The 19,620-nt window shown below is 42.6% G+C and overlaps 1 protein-coding gene across 1 annotated transcript in view; it reads left to right on the top strand.

The window, feature by feature from the left end:
• Window positions 1-19,620, top strand: part of hsf4 (heat shock transcription factor 4) — a 64,103-nt gene that overhangs the window by 38,239 nt on the left and 6,244 nt on the right. Inside the window, exons 4-11 of the mRNA XM_043707536.1 lie at window positions 499-597; window positions 2,517-2,581; window positions 7,953-8,052; window positions 9,066-9,199; window positions 11,239-11,454; window positions 15,235-15,340; window positions 16,445-16,510; window positions 19,502-19,580. Coding sequence (XP_043563471.1) covers window positions 499-597; window positions 2,517-2,581; window positions 7,953-8,052; window positions 9,066-9,199; window positions 11,239-11,454; window positions 15,235-15,340; window positions 16,445-16,510; window positions 19,502-19,580 — 865 coding nt within the window. The remainder of the gene's footprint in view (window positions 1-498; window positions 598-2,516; window positions 2,582-7,952; window positions 8,053-9,065; window positions 9,200-11,238; window positions 11,455-15,234; window positions 15,341-16,444; window positions 16,511-19,501; window positions 19,581-19,620) is intronic.

Genomic DNA, 19,620 nt, shown 5'->3' with positions numbered 1-19,620 from the left:
GGGTGGCTTTGTAATGTATTGGCTAGATTGCCGCACCATGGAGTCAAACCTGTTTCAATCCAGCTGCTGGGCAAAGTGGGTGGTAAACATTGTGCTGGGTTCAAGTCTTATTGTATCTCCCTGCCAAACATAATGTGGGATGTGTCTGAGAAATCCTCATTTGAACCCAAGTGGATATGGTTTCACTCTGGAAGTCCACCTGAATTTGACACTTATTTGCTAATTATGTCAGAGGTGTTTGGTGTGACAATGAAGGGAAAAGCAGTAAAATCCTTTTTTGTGTGCAACATGTACGTATCCTCACCTAATTACTCCCCAAAAAAAAAACATTGGGAACATTTGGAAGTGAACTGGAGCAGGCATTGGGTGTTGAAAAAGTAGCACCCAGTGTAGCAGTCATGATGCTATTCTGCTGTTGCAATGGCCGATGGTAGATGCTCTCATTGAGAATCTCCTTATTTAGCTTGAGCTGTTTTACCACTGGCAGCTCTTTAACACTCTCTCTCTCTCTTTGTCTTCAGTCAGAATGAAGTGCTATGGCGGGAGGTTGTCTCTCTTCGACAGAAACACATGCAGCAGCAGAAGGTGATTAACAAGGTGAGCGATCCTGTTCAATTTCTCAATGCTGTTGCTTTCTCTGCTATATAAAGGCTTGGGAAAATTAGTCAGGCACTTGCTCCTACATCTTTGAAAATCCGTCTCCAAAAACCAGATAGGAGGGGGAATACAGAGACTTGAATCTTCTGTTTTGTCGGATGCCTTGTTCAAAAGGGGCTGGGGATACCTATGTTGACTCTTCCAATCAGGCAGATTGGAGAGTAGCAATGGCCTTTCCTCTAGAGGTCAAGTGCCAGGTGCACAGGTCCTGCTCAGTGAGGCAGCTTTTGGACCTGGCAGTACCAACACAAGGATAACCAAGATGGCGAGACTGATGTGCCAGGGTGGTGAGGACTTCATGGGGAAAGCCAGACAGGAGGTCTTGGAAGTTACTCTATGCTGAGTGAGGAAGGTGGTGGTATTTTGCAAAGACCCTATCTTTCTGAATTAAGTTATTGCATCCAGGACTGATGCCCCCCTAGCACAGTCTTTCCCTGAACTTATATCCCGGCTGTGCCCCTTTGGAACAGCATATGTATTTTGTGTGTGCATCAGTGGTTCTGTCACTTAATGGTATGAAGATTTTTAATGGCTTGTGTTTGTGCCCCAGTTTTGTAACACCTTACCAATTAAACAAGTGAGTAAAACCATCTTTTATTAAAGATCAGGCTGAGAAAACTGGGTGATACGACATCATTACCAATCAGGTCATTCATAGCTGGTGAGGGGGGGGGGGCCTGGTTAAATAGAAGCTTCCCACCAGAAATCCTTATCCTTCATGATATGAGTCCACAACTTCACCTTTAATGCTGGCAGAGGCCTGGGAAATCTGCCTGTAATTTTACCTGGAAAATTATTTATGCTGTACAGTGATGTCAAAGGTTATGTTTGTGCTTGCAAACGCAGGCAGCTGAGACTGTTTGTTTGAAGGGTGATTGGATAGTTAGTAAGAGGTGACAGAGGTTGTTTGAGAGAGATTATCAAGACCGAGAGATGACTGGATTTGTCTCTGATAGATGTGTAGTTGCAGGGTGGATGGTTGGTTTGCTATGCAGAGTAATGCCAACAACGCGAGTTCAATTCCCACACCAACTGAAGTCACCTTGAAGGACTGGGTCTGTGTGGGATGCTCTTCGGAGGGTTCATGTGAAAGTGATGGGCCGATTGGCCTGTTTCAACACTGCAGAGATGCTATGAATCGCCTTCTCACCCTTTCCCCTCACCTGAGGTGTGGCGACCCTCCGGTTAAACAACCAGCAGTCATCTTGCACTCTTGCACTCTTTCCAATGAGATAGCAGCCCTGTGCTCCACTGAGACAATGGTAACATTACCTTTATTTTTAGTTGCAGGGGAAATGTGATTGAGAATGGCATTTGGCAAAGTGGTTAGCACTGCTGCCTCACAGCGCCAGGGGCCTGGGTTCAATTCCACCCTGGGGCTGTCTATGTGGAGTTTGCACATTCTCTCTGAGTCTGTTTGGAGTTCCTCCGGGTGCTCCGCTTCCACAGTCACAAAGATGTGCAGGTTAGGTAGATTGGCCATGCTAAATTGCCCCATAGTGTCAAGGATGTGTAGATTAGGTGGGGGGTGCTGGATCTGTGTGGGATGCTCTTCAGAGGGTCAGTGCAGTCTTAATAGGTCAAATGGCCATTTTCCACACTGTAGGGCTCCTTGAGGTGTGTGGTTTAGGGGAAGAGAGGTGACTAAAGAACTAACCAAAAGAGACACATGGCGGTTTTGGAAGGAAAGGTAACTGCAGTGTTGGTTAAGCGTACGTGGTTGGAGGCAGAATTTGTCCAGTTGACCTCCCCGTGCCCTGCTGATTAACCTGAGCTCATGAAAATGTGGCGTTGTGACCTGCCCTGTCATGATCTGCTGACTCACTGTGCTAACACCTGCCTCTGATCTCTGTTAACAGCTGATTCAGTTCCTGCTCAGCCAGCTCCAATCGAACCACAACACAATCGGGCTGAAGAGAAAGCTGTAAGTATTGAGAGCAGCAGCAGAGTGTGACTGATTCCCATTCACTGGACCCAGGCTTGCTTCTGAATAATCAGGTGACCTGTTACCATGTGAACACTGAGTGAATAGATTCAGAACGCTGAGTAAGAGCTGATGACCCAATTCATTCAGCTCTGGCTGCTGTGGTGAGCAGATATCAGTGTGTTATACAATAAACCCTGCTAACTCAGCCTCTGTTGTTTCAGGGACTTGGGGCTGAGGTTAAGAGGAACTTTTGTTTCCTATTGAATTCCGGCCAGAGTATTGGGAGGAGGAAGGCAGTGTGTACTGAAATTCAGAAGCCGAATGCTGCAGGCTCATCAATTTACTTCAGTTGTGTTTTGAAGCAGTGATGTTTGAGATTAGATCAACAATTAAAATGCCAGAGCCCAACGCTGAGAAGCCTGGGGCTAAATGTTCTGGCAGGAATGTAAGCTAGGAGGGACGAATGGAAGGGGTTTATAGTGTCAGCTGGTGTGCCAACACCCTGATACCCTGCCCAGCTTCAGCCCTTAACCCCCATGCCCTAACCCCCATCCTCAAACCTATTCCCATTCCAAACCCAGTAGCCAATGCTTCAGGCAGATCCGGGGGCCTTCCCACATTTCCCTGGGTGTGGGCTGGGATACGAGGCCGCCGTGTTGAGGGATTCTCCCTCCTCCATCTCTGCAACCCCAAACCACATCCCTCCCCACACAGAGTTGAGACTGCTGCCAGAGCCACTCCTTCTTTGAAAAGGACGGTGAGAGTGAATGTCTGTGATGAAGCATTCTGTCAGTTACTTCCCTTCCCCTACAGCATGATGCATCTCTCAAAGTGCAAGCTGTTTGACCATAAAGCTTCAAGAGGATCTGAACCCACACTCCCACCACCCCCACCCCCCACTCCCTAGCCAATTAGATGAAGAGTCCGTCTCCGTGCCAGTTAAAGGGGTAGATCTGTGAAAATCCCAAAGAGTGATTCTTTGCCCCAGGTACCGCCACAGGACTCTGACATGGTTCCAACTCCTGCTTCTCGCTCCCAGAGGAGAGGAGCGGCGAGTGAGTTACAAATACTCACCGAGACCCATGACCTTTCCATCTAGCAAACTCCTCCATTCCCCTCGGAATATCCTGGCACATCCTGTCTGCAGCAATCTGTCAGGGACGTGCAAAAGATAATGCAAAATGCAGCCATCTCCCTTCATGGATGTAGAGGAATAGGAATTTTGTGATAATTGAAATGATGTAGAGGAGCCAGTGTTGCGCTGGGATGGACAAAGTTAAGCATCACACAACACCAGGTTATAGTCCAACCGGTTTATTTGGAAGTACTGCTCTGAGCTTCCAAATAAACCTGATGGACTGTAACCTGGTGTTGTGTGATGTTTAACTTTGATAATTGAAAGCAATAGAAGGTATCGAACAACCTCAAGAATGCACTTTAATATTGATATTCCACTGATGGTGATCGATTATACAAGCTTTATTCTGGCTGCATCTGAAATCACCAGATGGGAACACTGCACAGAACTGACTCTCTAGAAGTATACGTGACTTCCGACATGGTCCCTGAAAAGGTGGATAAGGAATCGAGGATGGGGTGAGGGAACGAGAAGTCTGCATTCAGGAGGGCTGGAACCATCTGTGATAGTGCAGGTTTATTGTGTCCATGAGGGGTCTGGATGAGTTCAGCTGCTCTATCTGGCCCACAGTGAACCTTTAGTTAGTAAAGGAGAGCTCACTTACCTGGATAACCCCAGCCTTAGATCCTGGCTGCCACTGGCTGTTGCTGACCAGTTTGAACATATACTAGGTGTGATTCAGCACCATGTACGCACCCTGTGGCTGGCATGTCTTTGCTGTGAAATTATGCCCCCTTTCCTTTGGAGCCTACAGCCTCCCCACACCATCCTGTGTTCTCTATATTCCCCTCAATCTGGCCTCTTGTGTATCGCCAATTTTAATCCCTGCACTAGTGATGGCCCTTCAGCTATTTGAGTGCTAAACTCTGGGAATTCCCATCTGAAACTTTCTCATCTTTGCATTTCTGATCCTGTCCTAACCACTCTCTATGTGGTTAAGTGTTGATGATCTTCCAATGAAGAGGCTTAGGCTGTTTTAAAACATAAAAGTGTTACATGAATGCAATAGAGCAGGCAGGAGTCCAGTGTAAACCCTGCTCCCATTGCTGTCAGTTGACTGGTTGCATTAAAATTAACACCAACGTATTATGCAACAGATTTGTAATAAAAATGTGACAGACCTTATCATGTTCATCGGTGTAGTATTTCCTGACCATTTTTGAAAACTTGTTTAAGTTATGAATAACTATATTATTGTAATGACTTATTCTTTCTTCCTTAATCTCATACAAACTGGATCAGTTAGGGCTATGTTTTTCACTGGAGTTTAGAAGGAGGAGGGGGAATTTCATAGAAATGTACAAAATTCTCAAGACTCGACCAGTTAAACATAGGAAGGGTGTTCCTGATGACCAGGGGTTACAGTTTAAGCATATAGGCTCGGCCATCTACAACCGAGATGAGGAGACATTCCTTCACACAGAGTGCTAAACCTATGAAATTCTCTGCCTCAGAAAGCATTGGAGGCCAAAACACTAAATGTTTTCAAGAAGGAGTTTGATACTGTTCTTGGACCTAAAAGGAAGCAAAGGTTATGGGAATAAAGCAGAAACAGAATGCTGAGCTGGATGGTTAACCGTAATCACTTTCAATGATGGAGCAGGCTTGAAGGGCTGAATGGCCTATTCTGTTCCTATTTTCTGTTTCTGTGTAAACACCGTTTATGTTTAATAGATAATCAGTACATAATACTAAGGACAGACTCTTGTGGCATAGTGGTAGCGTCCCTACCTCTGGTAACACTGATTTCAGAAAGTTCACATCCTAACTGCTCCAGCGGTGTGAGCAAACTGATTAAAAATATCTTTAACGAGGATTTAAAACTAATTTACTTTTAATCTTTTATCATATTATGATATTCAGAAGCAGTATGAAACTTACTGCTAGTGCTAAACTGCCATCTAGTATTATGCATCTCTCTCGACCCACCCTTATTCCCACGTACCAGAATCCTGGAATAGTGCATTTTGGATATTGTAGTTCCACAACGACAGAGTAAATACGACATCTTCCATAGTGCAGCTATGTCCCTATCTACAGGAGCTGGAAAGCTCCAGGTGAAATTTTCACTGTGGCTCCCAACTCTGGGTGGTAGAATTAGCTCACATCAGGGAAACCTTGCACATTACTAACAGTTAATTTTTTAAAATTCTGTTTTGTGGGATGTGGGCCTAACTTTTCTTGAGTTACTGGTGGAGAGCTACCTTCTTGAACTTCTATGTTGCAATGGTGTTGCCAGTGGGATTGCTATTAGTAGTTCAACAGTTGGTTTCAAGGCTTTTGGTTTTGTAGGTTATTGAAACTCTCTTGTCCTGATTCCTTTTGACAGTAGCTGACTGTCAGCACTCAGAGTAAGAGAGAGACTTTTCCCTTTGCCTTACCTGTTGTGCAGGGGTATTTACTAGGAGCTGAGACCCTCCTAACACAAGAGTCTACACATCAGGGATGTCAGACTACCGACACACACAGGCCCCTATTGAAGTTCACTTTTAACCCGCTCCCTTTGTATTCTTGAAAAGGAGAGTAAATTCAAATAATTCTCTCACCCAGACTGCTGTTGGTAATCTTCATTTTAAGTATGGCAGACTACTAAGAGATTATAAATTCAATTTATAAGCATTTTCTTTGTCACTTCATCAAGTATGACATACAGAGTGCCACTCTCCAGGCAGCCACTGAATTTATATCTGCAGTCAACTTTTGATTGTGTTCTTCGTTTTAAAAAAAAATCCATAGATGACAGAGGTTATGATGGTTATAACAACTGCCCAATCCTAACTGTCCTTGGCAGGCTGCAGCTGTCAGGGTTCTGCAAGAATCAGAACTTGGGCCTCAAATGTTTCCAATCTGTATCAATGACTTGGATAAGGGGACTGAGTGCAATGTTATTCAAATTTACTGATAATTCAGTGGTAGGTGGCAAAGTATCAAGGAGAACACTAAGATGCTACAAAAAGAAATAAGTTAAATGACTGTTAAGATGGCAGATGGAACATAATGGGAAATGTGACATTTACTACTTTGGTAGGAAAAATCGAAAAGTAGAAGAGTAAAAGTAGACTGGAAATTGTTGGTGATCACAATTATATCTACGTGAAACACTTAAAATGTAACATGTTGATGTAACAACCATTTATAGAGTCATACAGCATGAAAACAGACCCTTCGGTTCAACGTGTCCATGCTGACCAGATATCCTGAATTAATCTAGTTCCATTTGCCAGCTGTTGGCCCATAGCCCTCTGAACCCTTCCTATTCATATACCCATTCAGGTGCCTTTTTAAATGCTATAATTGTACCAGCCTCCACCACTTCCTCTGGCAACTCATTCCATACTCTCAGCACCCTCTGCGTGAAAATGTTGCTCCTTAGGTCTCTTTTCTTTATATCTTTCCCCTCCCCCTAAAACTATGCCCTCTAGTTTTGGACTCCCCTCACCCTGGGGAAAAGGCCTTGTCCATTTATCCTATCCATGCCCCTCATGATTTTATAAATCTCTATAAGGTCACCCCTCAGACTTCGATGCTCCAGGGAAAACAGCCCCAGCTTATTCAGCGTCTTCCTATAATCAAACCCTCTAACCATGGCAATATCCTTGTAAATCTTTTTTGAACTCCTTCCTATAGTAGGGAGACCAGAATTGCATGCAGTATTCCAAAAGTGGCCTAACCAATGTCCTGTACATGACCTCCTAACTCCTATACTCAATGCTCTGACCAATAAAGGAAAGCTTACTAAACGCCTTCTTCACTACCTTGTCTACTTGTGACTCCATTTTCAAGGAACTATGAGCTTACTGTGTCTTGGTAACTTAAACTTGAACTGAAGTTGCTAGCTTGGTAATGTAAAGTAGTTTGTGCCTTATTGATTCTAACTATGTTGGGCGTTTTGGAAAAGTGATACCTTGTGTGATGATGCACTGAAGCCACACTTGAGCATTACAGGAGCCAACATATATTATTTGCAAAAGTATAGGTTGTACCTTGACAACTTGTACTGCAGCTATTGCCTCATCTAGTGATTTTGCTATGCTGTTTGGATAACTAATTATGAATTTGGATTTTGCGCAAGTATCTGTTATGTAATTTGAACATGCTAAAGTGGCAACCTTCTCCCCTTTAATATAGCCCTCCACATAAACAATATCACCTGCTTGTGCAAGTACCAATCTGATACTCCCTAGCAGTCCAAAACCATGGGTTTGATCAATTTTACTGTTCTTCTAATAGGCCTCTGATGTTGGATGATGGTAGTTCTCCTCCTCCTGTGTCTAAATACGTTCGACATCTATCAATAGAACCTCTTCAGGACACCTATTTCATTCAGTCGGTAAGTGAAGTGTGGCTGGCATCAAGGCAACAGCATTACAAAGTCTGCTTGGTAACATCCTGGTCATCTGAGTGTGGAGGTTCTGTTTAATCTGGCCAAAGGGGTTCTTTGAAAAGGACAACGATAACACACTGTGGTGCATATGTCCCTGATATACCTGTACATCAGGGCGGCACAGTGGCACAGTGGTTAGCACTGCTGCCTCGCAGCGCCAGAGACCCGGGTTCAATTCCCGACTCAGGCGACTGACTGTGTGGAGTTTGCACGTTCTCCCCGTGTCTGCGTGGGTTTCCTCCGGGTGCTCCGGTTTCCTCCCACAGTCCAAAGATGTGCAGGTCAGGTGAATTGGCCATGCTAAATTGCCCGTAGTGTTAGGTATAGGGGTAAATGTAGGGGTATGGGTGGGTTGCGCTTCGGCGGGTCGGTGTGGACTTGTTGGGCCGAAGGGCCTGTTTCCATACTGTAATCTAATCTAATCTAATCTAATCTAATCTAATCTAATCTCTGAGACTTGCATTATACAACAATTGAAATTTCTCTCTGTCCCATGTCTCTGCTTTTCTCCTGAAAGTGTTTATTCTTGCTGGAATTAAAAGTTATTAAAAGTCCTTTGCTACCGCACCCAGGTTTCTATTCTTCTTGTGTGACCTTAGATAATGAGGAACTGTGTGTGCTACAACACATCTAAACCCGATTACATTCTTAGTTGAATGGATGCACTTTCACTTTATGGCAGCCTTCAGTTCCCCTTCTCAATAATGTTTGGTCATGCCTGAGGCTCTGGTTATTTTGGTGATAGCAGTTTTAGCAATTTTGATGGATGGATATATGAATAGGAAGGGTCTGGAGGGATATGGGCTGGGTCTGGCAAGTGGAACTAGATTAGGTTGGGATACCTGGTCAGCATGGACGAGTTGGACCGAAGGGATTGTTTCCATGCTGCACATCTCTATGACTCTATAATGTCGTATTTGTACTAATATTGTTACATTGGTCACTCTGCTTACTCCCAGCCGTCCACAGAAGCCGCCTCCTGTTCCAATACCTACACCAATAGTCCTCTTCCTGGTGGTCCAATTATTTCTGATGTCACAGAGCTGCCCCCAACCAGCTCTGCAACCATTGCATCTGGCACAGAGCAGCAAAGGTGAGTCATTGGAAACATGCACTCAAGAAGACACCATTGGCGCTGCTTTGTAATTTCTGTGAATGGAAATAGGCACCTTAGCTCAGATTGGTCATTTGGTTGCCGACGTGAAATATGGACACTGCAGCAGCATGGAAAAGCTCATAAACACACTCAAACTGAGTTCCGCACTTGCTGGAGGAGGATGAAAATTGGGGGGATGAATATCCCTTTCCTCTTCACTCAATGAAAGCCCTGTGTGAGAATTAGGGACTGGATTTGGATCAGTAGTAGCACTGTTGCCTCTGAGCCATTACACAATGGGAATTCACAGCTTTGGTTGTTAGTTCAGGCCTCACTCCAGAAAGTGGACCACAATCTAGACAGTCAATACCAAGGCAGTGCTGCACTGTGCATGGCTCTCTTTCAAATTAGGCATTATCTACCATCAGCTGGAAGTCATTGGTACCGTGATGTTAATTTCCAGAAGAACTAGGAGGTGACCCTAATATCCAGCCAATATTTATCCCTCAAACAAAACTTAGAATAGATTATCTGATCACTTTCACACTGCTGCTTTGGGGAGCTCGCTGTGTGCAGATGGGCTACCACATTTTCTTGTTCTATGTTCTAATTTGCAACAGTGATTACATAGATTGTAAAGCACCTACAGACATCCTGTGGTCAGAAAAGATGCTACATAAATGCAAGTCTTTCTTATTAAAAAAAACATCTGCAGTAACAAACTGTTAGTGATCACTGCTCCAGGGAATATTATGTGAAGTGCTGGTTAAAAACTGACAAAGTTCTAGAAGATTCTCATTAGTTCTATCCTGAGCTTTACTAATGTAACAAAGTAAGGGAGTTGTTGTAATATTGATTTGTTTGTGTTTTTAATAGCATACTGAAAGATTTCGAACTCTGTGTGAAGTTGAACAGACCATTCAGAAAGTGGGAAGGGGAGGGTTACATGTGATCTGTGGTCTAAATGCTACAGTGCTTTTTTTCTGAAAATCATTTAAAAAATTAAATTATGTTCCTACATCTGCCTTTTTGCATCTTCAACTTCATGCATTGTTTTCAATGCAAAGATACAGCCTAAGACGGATTGTATTTGGGGTCCAATTAGCTCCTGCACAGATATACATTTAAGGGAATCTAGATACAGCAGATCATCCCAAAAGGAGCAAGCTATTTAGCTCCTTGAGCCTGTTCTGCCATCTATTTAAATTTTAGCTGATCTGAAGCCATCTGTGTGTGGCTCAGGATGTCATTTCAGGTGGCTAAGAGGGGAGTTATCCACCGTTTACAGGCAGGGAGCCCTGCTGACTGCTATCCTGGATTCAGGGTAATGCCCTGTGTGTGAGATGGTATTGGCAATCTTGGTGTCAGTGCAGATCTTGGCACATCCGCTATCTCTGTACATACCAATATCAGGGAACAAAACCCCTGCCTCCTGGCTTTGCCATATAAGCTTCAAGCCCTGGCTGATGCAGCATACACTTTTGGAGCAGCACGGTGGCTCAGTGGTTAGCACGGCTGCCTCCCAGCGCGTGGAATCCAGGTTCGATTCCAGCCTCGACCGACTGTCTGGGTGGAGTTTGCACATTCTCCCCGTGTCTGCGTGGGTTTCCTCCGGGTGCTCCGATTTCCTCCCACAGTCCAAAGATGTGCAGTTCAGGTGAATTGGCCATGATAAATCGCCCGTAGTGTTCAGGGATGTGTAGGTTATGTGCATTAGTCATGTGTAAATGTAGAGTATTAGGGTAAGGGAATGGGTTTGCATGGGATATTCTTCAAAGCATCGGTGTGGAGTTGTTGGGCTGAAGGGCCTGTTTCCACATTGTCGGGATTCTATGAAACTCCAGCTGAATCTTCTGAAATAGAATTAAAGTTTCTGCTTTTTATATCACAATGACATTTATCATGTGACACTATAAGGATGGGGTAATAGTTCCTCTAGAACTGCTATTTGCTATTGATGGCCCGTAAGCTGATTTCTGTGTTGCTGATTAAATAAGGGATCCTGAACTCAACTTTTCCAATGTCTCGATATGTAGGGAGAAATGCCTGATGGTGATTAAGGAGGAGCCAGCCAGTCCAGCGGTTGGAGTCCAGGTCCAAGCAGACACTGTGGTTTCGGGGAACCCATGTAGTGCATGTCTGGAGCCTCCAGTTTTACCAGTGTCTGTTGTGGAGTCTGTTTTGGAGGGCAGGCCCACTTGCAACACAGTGCAGCACCTGGATAAGAGAGGAAGGATGGCTGCTTTAGACAGGTGAGGCTTTGCTCAGTGGTTGAGATTTTGAATGGCATTGGACAGAGTGAAACGTTGTCCTTTTGCCAGCATTTCACTACAATTATTAACATATATTGTAAAGTCACAACAGAAAAGATGCCCCCTTCATAAGACCCAAAAAACAGGAATAGGACTCCAATGATAATATCATTGCTGATTTAAGACTTGAATTCATCTTTCCTCCCCAATCCCTTGAATCCCCTAGATTGAAAAATGTATCTATTTGTCTTATATCCTGGAATAATAGTTGAACATCCACATGAGCATGCCCATCTATTGTTATTCAAATTTAACAGCCTTGTTTCGGACTGAATTACCTCACTTTCAAGCATCGTGTAAAATTCCATCATATTGTGTTTACTCATCCCTAAAGGTTATTTTACAAACAAGATTATTAATTACTCCTATTTAATTACTTAATATAACACCTAAAATAGCATGTCCTCGAGGTAAAACCAAACCTAATACACTCCCGAAATTCATCCTCCACAGCTCCAGTGCTCAGTTGGTTTGAAATCACCACGGTAACTGTGTTGCACATGCTATAAGCTTCTCATCTCCTGATTGATATACACCCCACATGACCACTACTTTTTGGTGGCCTGTAAGTGACTCCAATCCAATGTTTGCTGTCCCTTTGTGAAACAAGAGTGTTAAATTTGAATAACATGGCTAACAAAAGATGTTTGAGATTGTATGAGATGAAAAGTCCTACAAAATTGCTATTAACAAAAGGATTGAAAGGTTTACAGACATCAAAAGGAGACTAAGAAACTGATGAGAAAGGGAAAACAGAATATGAAGTGATGCAATCTCACAAAAACAGACTATAAAAGCTTCTGTTGGTTCATAAAAAGGAAATGTTTGGTAAGGTCTAAGTCCATTAAAGAGAGAATCAGGATAATTTACATTGGGGGTATAGGGAAGTAGTAGAGAAGCTAAATGATTATTTTATATCTGTTTTCATAGGGCAAGATATCAGAAATCTCCCTAATTCCATGGCAGGGTGAACGAGGAATTGGAGGGAATTAGCATTAGAAGAAGATTTTACTGAAGAAATTATTGGGACCGAAAGCCAATCAATCCCCAGGACCAGATGATCCACCTCCTAATGTGTTGAAGGAGGTGATGATAGAGATAGATGAGAGGGGTAGAGATAGTCAATGCACTGGTGATTATCTTCCAAGGATCAGTACTTCAGTGCTAGCTATTCACAATATATATCAATGATTTGGAGTTGGGGATCAAATGCAATCTTTCCAAATCTGCAGAATTAACAAAACTAAATGGGAATGTGTGTTGTGAGGGAGATGTAAAGTGAAGAAAATGACAGGCTTAGGATTTGAACACGGTTGATGGAATATAATGTGGAAAAATGTGAGGTTCTACACTTTGGGAGAAGAAACCCATGTGCAGAGTATTTCTTAAATGGTGCAAGATTGGAAAGTTTTTAGTCATAAAATGGACCGAGGTATTCTTGTCAATAAGTTACTGAAGGCTAACATGTAGGTGAAGCAAGCTATTAGGAAAGTTAATGGAATGGTAGCATTTATTGCAAGAGGATTTGAGTTCAGGAGTTGTGAGGTCTTGCTTCATTAGTATCAGTGTTTAGACTGCATGTGAAGTAGTGTGTGCACTTTGTCGTCTCCTTCTCTCAGGAAGGATATTATTGCAACAGAGGGAGTGCTACAAAGGTTCACCAGATTTTTTTCTGGGATGGCAGGCTGGTCCTACGAAGAGAAATTGGGTAAACTGGCTCTGTCTTCTCTAGAGTTTTAAAGAATGAGAGGTGATCTAATTGAAAACCTACAATATACTTATAGGGTTGATGTAGGTAAATATTTCCCTGGTTGAGGAGTCGAGAACCAAGGGGTTAATTATAAGAGAGATGCCACTTGGGCCTAAGATGAGAATTTCTTTACTCAGAGGATTGTGAAACTTTGGAATTCTGTACCATAGAAGGCTGTGGAAACAACATATATTTAAGGTAGAGATTGATAGATTTCTGATTATCCCCAAAGCCTTGTATGCCAATGATAATGTACGTAAAAGACATTGAAGTGTTTGATCGACACAATTGTATTGAATGGGGGCCAGGTCAGATGGCCTACTCCTGCTGGTATGTTCCACAGGCCAAAGATTTCAATGATTGACAACTTTCTAAATTAAGGCATTTTTGTTGAACAACAACTCTTGACAAGCCCCTTCAGAATCTTAAGTTTCAATGAAATCCCCTTTAATTCTTCTAAATTCCCTCAATTTAGCCCAATCTTTTCAAACGTCTCACCATATGACAAGCCTTTGATCACAGAAATCAATTTTCTATATCTCCACGGCACTGCCTCCAAGGCAAGGCAAGGTGAGAGAAGTAGAAGGAGTACACATTACTCTAGGTGCGGTCTCATCAAAGACCCGTATAAATCCTTATTCTTGTACTCTAGCCTCCGTTAGACAAAGGACAATGTCCTATTTGCTTTCCTATTTTCTGAGTTACCTGAATACTAACTTTGTGTTTCTTGTTCAAGGAGACACAAATCTCTCTGAATATCAACATCTTAAAATTTTGCCTCATCAAGGAAAGTGCACAAGCAATTCTCAATACTTTCAGCTAAGTCATTGCTATAAATTAAAGCCCATTGTTTCAAATGCAGTGGGACCTGTCAAACTGTGTCAGATTATAAAATAGTGGACTTAGGATAGTGTGCATCTTGCAGCTGCTGCTGAGATTGTCTTTTTTCTAGATTTACCTCTAGATTTCTTAGTTATTTTATTTCAGTAGTATACATGAATAGGAAATGTTTGGAGGGATATGGACCAGCACAAGCAGGTGGGACTAGTCTGGTTTGGGTTTGGGTTTGGGTTTATAGTTGGCATGGATTGGTTGGACCACAAGGGTCAGTTTCCATGCTGTATGACTCTATAATGTTAAAAATGACTCATGGCCAGAGATGGAAATGCTGTGCTTGGTGGAGCTAAACTTTAATTTCTCCTGGGGATCAGTTGGCTGGACAGCTGGCTTGCAATGCAAAGTGACGCTAATAGTTCAACTCCAACACTGGCTGAGGTCACTGTGAACGTCCCACCTTTTCAACCTCTCCCCTGGGCTGAGGCATGGTGACCCTCAGGTTAAACCACCACCAGTCATCTCTCTCGTGAGAGAGCAGTTACATGATCTGGCCAGGCAGTGGTGACTGCCTTCATCTTTTAATTACTATATTAACACTATATTAAATTACTTTAATTAACACTCCCATACTGTTTTAACCTGCATCCCTTAATAATGTAAATCCATGTACACAACACATCTAATATCTTGTTTCTTTTATTCACGTGTTCCTCCTCCATCTCCATGTTTTTTGTTTTCGCTCTGTATGCGTCTGTAGTGATTATGATCAGTAGAAGACATACCATCAATGTTTCACTGTGCAGCCACCATAAGATGTAAATGAAATATCTTTTCCCTAATTATTTTTTCCCCAGTGTGAAATGTGCACAGCCTCCACTCAAGTTGCAATGGGGAATAAAAAACCCCAGAATCTGATGTATCACAGACCTGAAACAGTGCTTGGGGCTATAACATGCCCTGCACGTTGTGGGGTTTAAACAGCCTTTATCTGTGCAGCAGTAAAAATCCAATATGCAATGGTTGCTACATCTTTTAGATTTTAAGAAAACAAAGGGAAATGGATAATCAAACAGAAGCAAATATTGGAAATAAGTTCACTGTACATTTTGTAAAGAATTATTTTGGATTTACAGGACTGAGTTGCCTGAGCACATGCCGAGCATTGAGTTGAACCTGGATGGCTTGCATTCATTGCTTGGGAGCCAGCAGTATAGCCTGGAGCATTCGAGCATTATGCATGTAAGTATTGGGCGAACACACCACACTAATAGCATTCAAAACTGGATTTTAAAATGTTCTTTAAATATTGTGAAATATTTCTTCCTGAAAACTGAAGTGCTGGTTAACTCTAAATCAAGTCCGGCTGCTCCTCCACTGATGTGCTGATGCACATTGACCGCAGAATCCACAGTAGAACCTCACTAAGCGGTCTCTAAATCTCACCTAGATGGACAAGGGCATCACACGTCTCCCACGCATCTGCCAACTTTGTTCCTGTCAGGTTCTGGAAGTTGCAGGACAGCATGAGGTTTTTGAACATTTATTATTGCTTGTTCCTGATTTTTGTTCTTGCCTTACTCATGATGAACAAGCACCCAGAGATTAATCACGGATTGCATTACTGCTTCAGTGTTTTGAATGGAGGGAGAGGAACAAAAGTAAAAGCAGCAGCATCCAGAAAGAGCAGCAGATGGGCCTAATGGACAACAGTGGATGAGGGGAACTGTTCATTGATGGTCCACATCAGGTAGAGAGGCTAGTGGGAATAAAAAGTGAATATGTGAGAACTCAGTTTTGTTAATGGTTACCATGAAGACAGCAAGTGTTTGATTAGGTAAGAGATGGTAAAATGTGCCCATGGGATTAGTAAATCAGCAACTCAGAAGGACATTGATCTGAGTGTCAGGGGAGGGAGGGGTGGTGAGTCAGGTTCAATTGAAAAGGGATGGAGAAGTGGCAAGTTGTGTTCACCTTTGTTGCTCTTGTCCGGGTGAAGCCTTTCTTACATTGAATTCAGGTCCTGGGTAGGATGCTGCTGGAATAGGCCATCGTTGTCATGAAGAATTGATGCCTGGTTCCTTCAGTCTGCCTAGATTTGGAGACACTAGATCCTGTGACATCAGCAGATTTTTCTGTTGGACCTCAATGTCTGTTCTTGCTGTCCCTTTCTCAATGCTTTATATGTTGCCGAGTAATAATGACCCCCCCCAACCCCCCAATAATGCAGTCTGCCAGGTTTCACTGATTTCCTGATTGTGTGGCATCACAGTAAGAGAAAAGTAAATATAGATGAATGAATGGATAGATAACTTCATTTTCTAAAGTGATCTCATTGCCCTGCAGATCTTCAATCCAAATCTTCCTGTAAATGAGCTGAACCTGACTGACATGGAGGCAAATCTTGCAATGGTAAGGGTAGGTGTGGAACAAATATCTTGTGGAAACATAGAAGCAAAAAAATCACGGTTTGCATTCAATTTCCTCACTCTTCAATCTTTGTAACGTGTATGAATCCATCTCAGTAATCTAGGGTCTAGTAAGGAGAATAACAGTTAAGCATTCATCCTTTCTTCCCCTCTGGTCAGGAATAGTGTTAGAAAATACTTTTGCCCCTCATTCACAAAATTGTGGGCTTAAGTACAGCTCCAGCACTTAATATCAAATTCCAGGCCAGCAATTTGCTGTAGGAGTGCTGAGAGAAGGTGAGGGCTGAAGATACTGGAGATCAGAGTCGACAAGTGTGGTGCTGGAAAAGCACAGCCGGTCAGGCAGCATCCAAGAAGCAGGAGAGTCGACATTTCTGGCATAAGCCCTTCACATTCCTGATGAAGGGTTTATGCCTGAAGTGTCAGCTCTCCTGCCCCTCAGATGCTGCCTGACCTGCTGTGCTTTTCCAGCACCACACTTTTCGACAATGTAGGAGTGCTTCACTGTTGGGAGAGCTGTCTCTCAGGTGAGACATTAGACCATAAGATTTAAAACAGAATGAGGCCATTCAGCCCTCCGAGTTTGCTCCGCAATTCAATCCATGGCTGATAAGTTTCCCAACCCCAATCTCCTGCCTTCTCCCTGTAACCTTTGAAATTGAAGCAACTATCCTCAGAGATGGACAAAAAAGATTAAATTTCATGATGTGAAAGAAGAGTTGGACAGTTATTGCTGCTATTCTGATTAACATTTATCCCTCAATCTACACAATTAACAGTTTATCTGAGAATTTACACTTTGCTACATGCCGGAGCTTGCTGTATGCACTTTGACTGCTGGTTTCTCTGCTTTATACCACTGAATGCAGATTGAAAGTTCTTCATTAGCTAAGAAGTGTTTGGAACGCCCCAAAGTCCTGAAAAAGAGGGTTTTTTCTTTAATATTCACTAAGCATCTACTTTTGACACTCATCCTGAGTTGTCTTGTGAAGGTGGCAACTCGCTCTGTGAGAGAGGTCATCAAGTAGACATGATTTGGAGATGCCGGTGTTGGACTGGAGTGTACAAAGTTAAATATCACACAACACCAGGCTATAGTCCAACAGGTTTAATTGGAAGCACACTAGCTTTCGGACCGTCGCTCCTTCATCAGGTGGTAGTGACCTGATGAAGGAGCGACGCTCCGAAAGCTAGTGTGCTTCCAATTAAACCTGTTGGACTATAACCTGGTGTTGTGTGATTTTTAATCAAGTAGACAAGTATTCTGAACTCGGGAAATCTGTAAACCAGGCTGTATATGAATGTCAAGATTCCTTTTGTGAGCAGCAGTTGGATTTTCATAACCTTTTTATGGTTAGAATCTTTTATGGTTCTATTATCTGGTATATCTGTTTTTTATTAAATCAATCCAATGACCTTCTCTGATGCACCTTTAACGTGTGATTGCTGAGATTGGTCCCAAAGCTCAGTGACCACTAGGGAATCATAGAATGTCTGTAACCTTAAAGGAGGCCAGTCAGCCCACTATATCCCTGCTATTCTCTGTGATTGCAACCCAGTTAATCCCACTCTATTGTTTCCCCTAGAGTCTTGCAATATTTTCTTTAAAAAAAATGCTGCTTATTCAATTAATTCTTGAAGCCCAATATTCAATCTGCCTTTACCACACTCTCAGACGATATATTCCATTTCTGAACCAGTTCTGTGTAAAAACATTTTCCTCATGTTGCCGTTTGCTCTTTTGCCATAAACTTCAAATCTGTATCAACTCTTTCTGCAAAAGAGAATAATTTCTCTTGCTATTCTTTTCATCTTTTCGTAGAAAGAAAATCTCCAATTTTGTTAACTACCTGTCCACTGTAACTGAGGTCCCACAATTCTGGAACCGTTCTGATTGAGCTTTCGTGCACTTTCTCAAAAGCATCCTCATCCTTAAAGTGTTGTGCTCAGAAGTGACATAATACTGCACTTGAGATGGAAGGAGGGTTTAGTGGTTTCAATCTAACTTCCTTGCATTGTTGCCCTCCACCTCTGTTTCCAAAATTCAGGATGCTGGACAGCATACAGGATACACCTTGCACCAGTGATACAACAGTGAAGGATCACTCAACAAACATACATGCTGACACTTGAATCCACGAATTAGCTTCTAACGGAATTTTAGCTGGCCTGGAACTGGCTAACAATTTGATGTTTAAAAATACCAAACAGGAGCACAATATTATAATGTTATATTAAATTATATACAGGACCTGAACAGGGCTTGTTTTAATAGTTTATCAGGGCATTTATAAGATAACAGACAACCCATCCTCACTTCTTCAGGGGTGAGAAAGATTACGTTACTGATTAAATATCGAAGCATTCTCTACATTTAAAACAATCTTAGAATAATATGACACAATGGAAATCCTGTGCTGATTCTTTGAAAGAGCAATCCGGTTTGTTTCACTTCACTTCTCATTCCCCATTGCTCTGCAAATCTTTGCTTTGCAGGATTTCACCACACATGAATGAAATTAAATGTATTTGCTCGTTAAGGTATAACAAACCATGCTTGGAGGAGATTACAAAATATAGACATTAGCCCCCACTTCTGGGTTTTTTGTTAAGCATCCATTTTTCAGAGAGTTTTTCACTTTTGTGGTCTGCGAAAAAAGAAAGCCACCTCTATGATGTTCAATCTTAAAATAATAAGCAATGGGAGTGCCCTGACAGCTTCTATCATGTCCACTGACAGAGAATGTTTGTATCCCTAACACTGCTGGCATGGTTCGATGGATGGTATTGGCATTGCAATTAATGCCAGGCTACTGCACTCTGATACAAGAATTGGTTAACCAGTTGCAAAACATGGCTCTTACCTCTCGTAAGATTCAATAATCATATTGTCGTTTGCCTAAAAGGTGCCATGCATCCTTCCCAAGTTGGAAACCAGCTTTCTGATTTTCGTCTGTTCCTTGTAATTTCCCAGATTCAGAAACTCATTGTGGATCCAGAGCTGAGGCCGACTGAACCGTCCGACAAAGCCCTGAAAACTGGAGAAAGCTCAGGTAAATCAGTGATTTCTTTAAACCCTGAGTACAGCCACTT

This window comes from Chiloscyllium plagiosum, chromosome 17 (genome assembly GCF_004010195.1).
Source record: "Chiloscyllium plagiosum isolate BGI_BamShark_2017 chromosome 17, ASM401019v2, whole genome shotgun sequence".
NCBI lineage: Eukaryota > Metazoa > Chordata > Chondrichthyes > Orectolobiformes > Hemiscylliidae > Chiloscyllium > Chiloscyllium plagiosum.
Note: the sequence above shows the minus strand (reverse complement) of the source record. Positions and strands in the feature narration are given on the sequence as shown.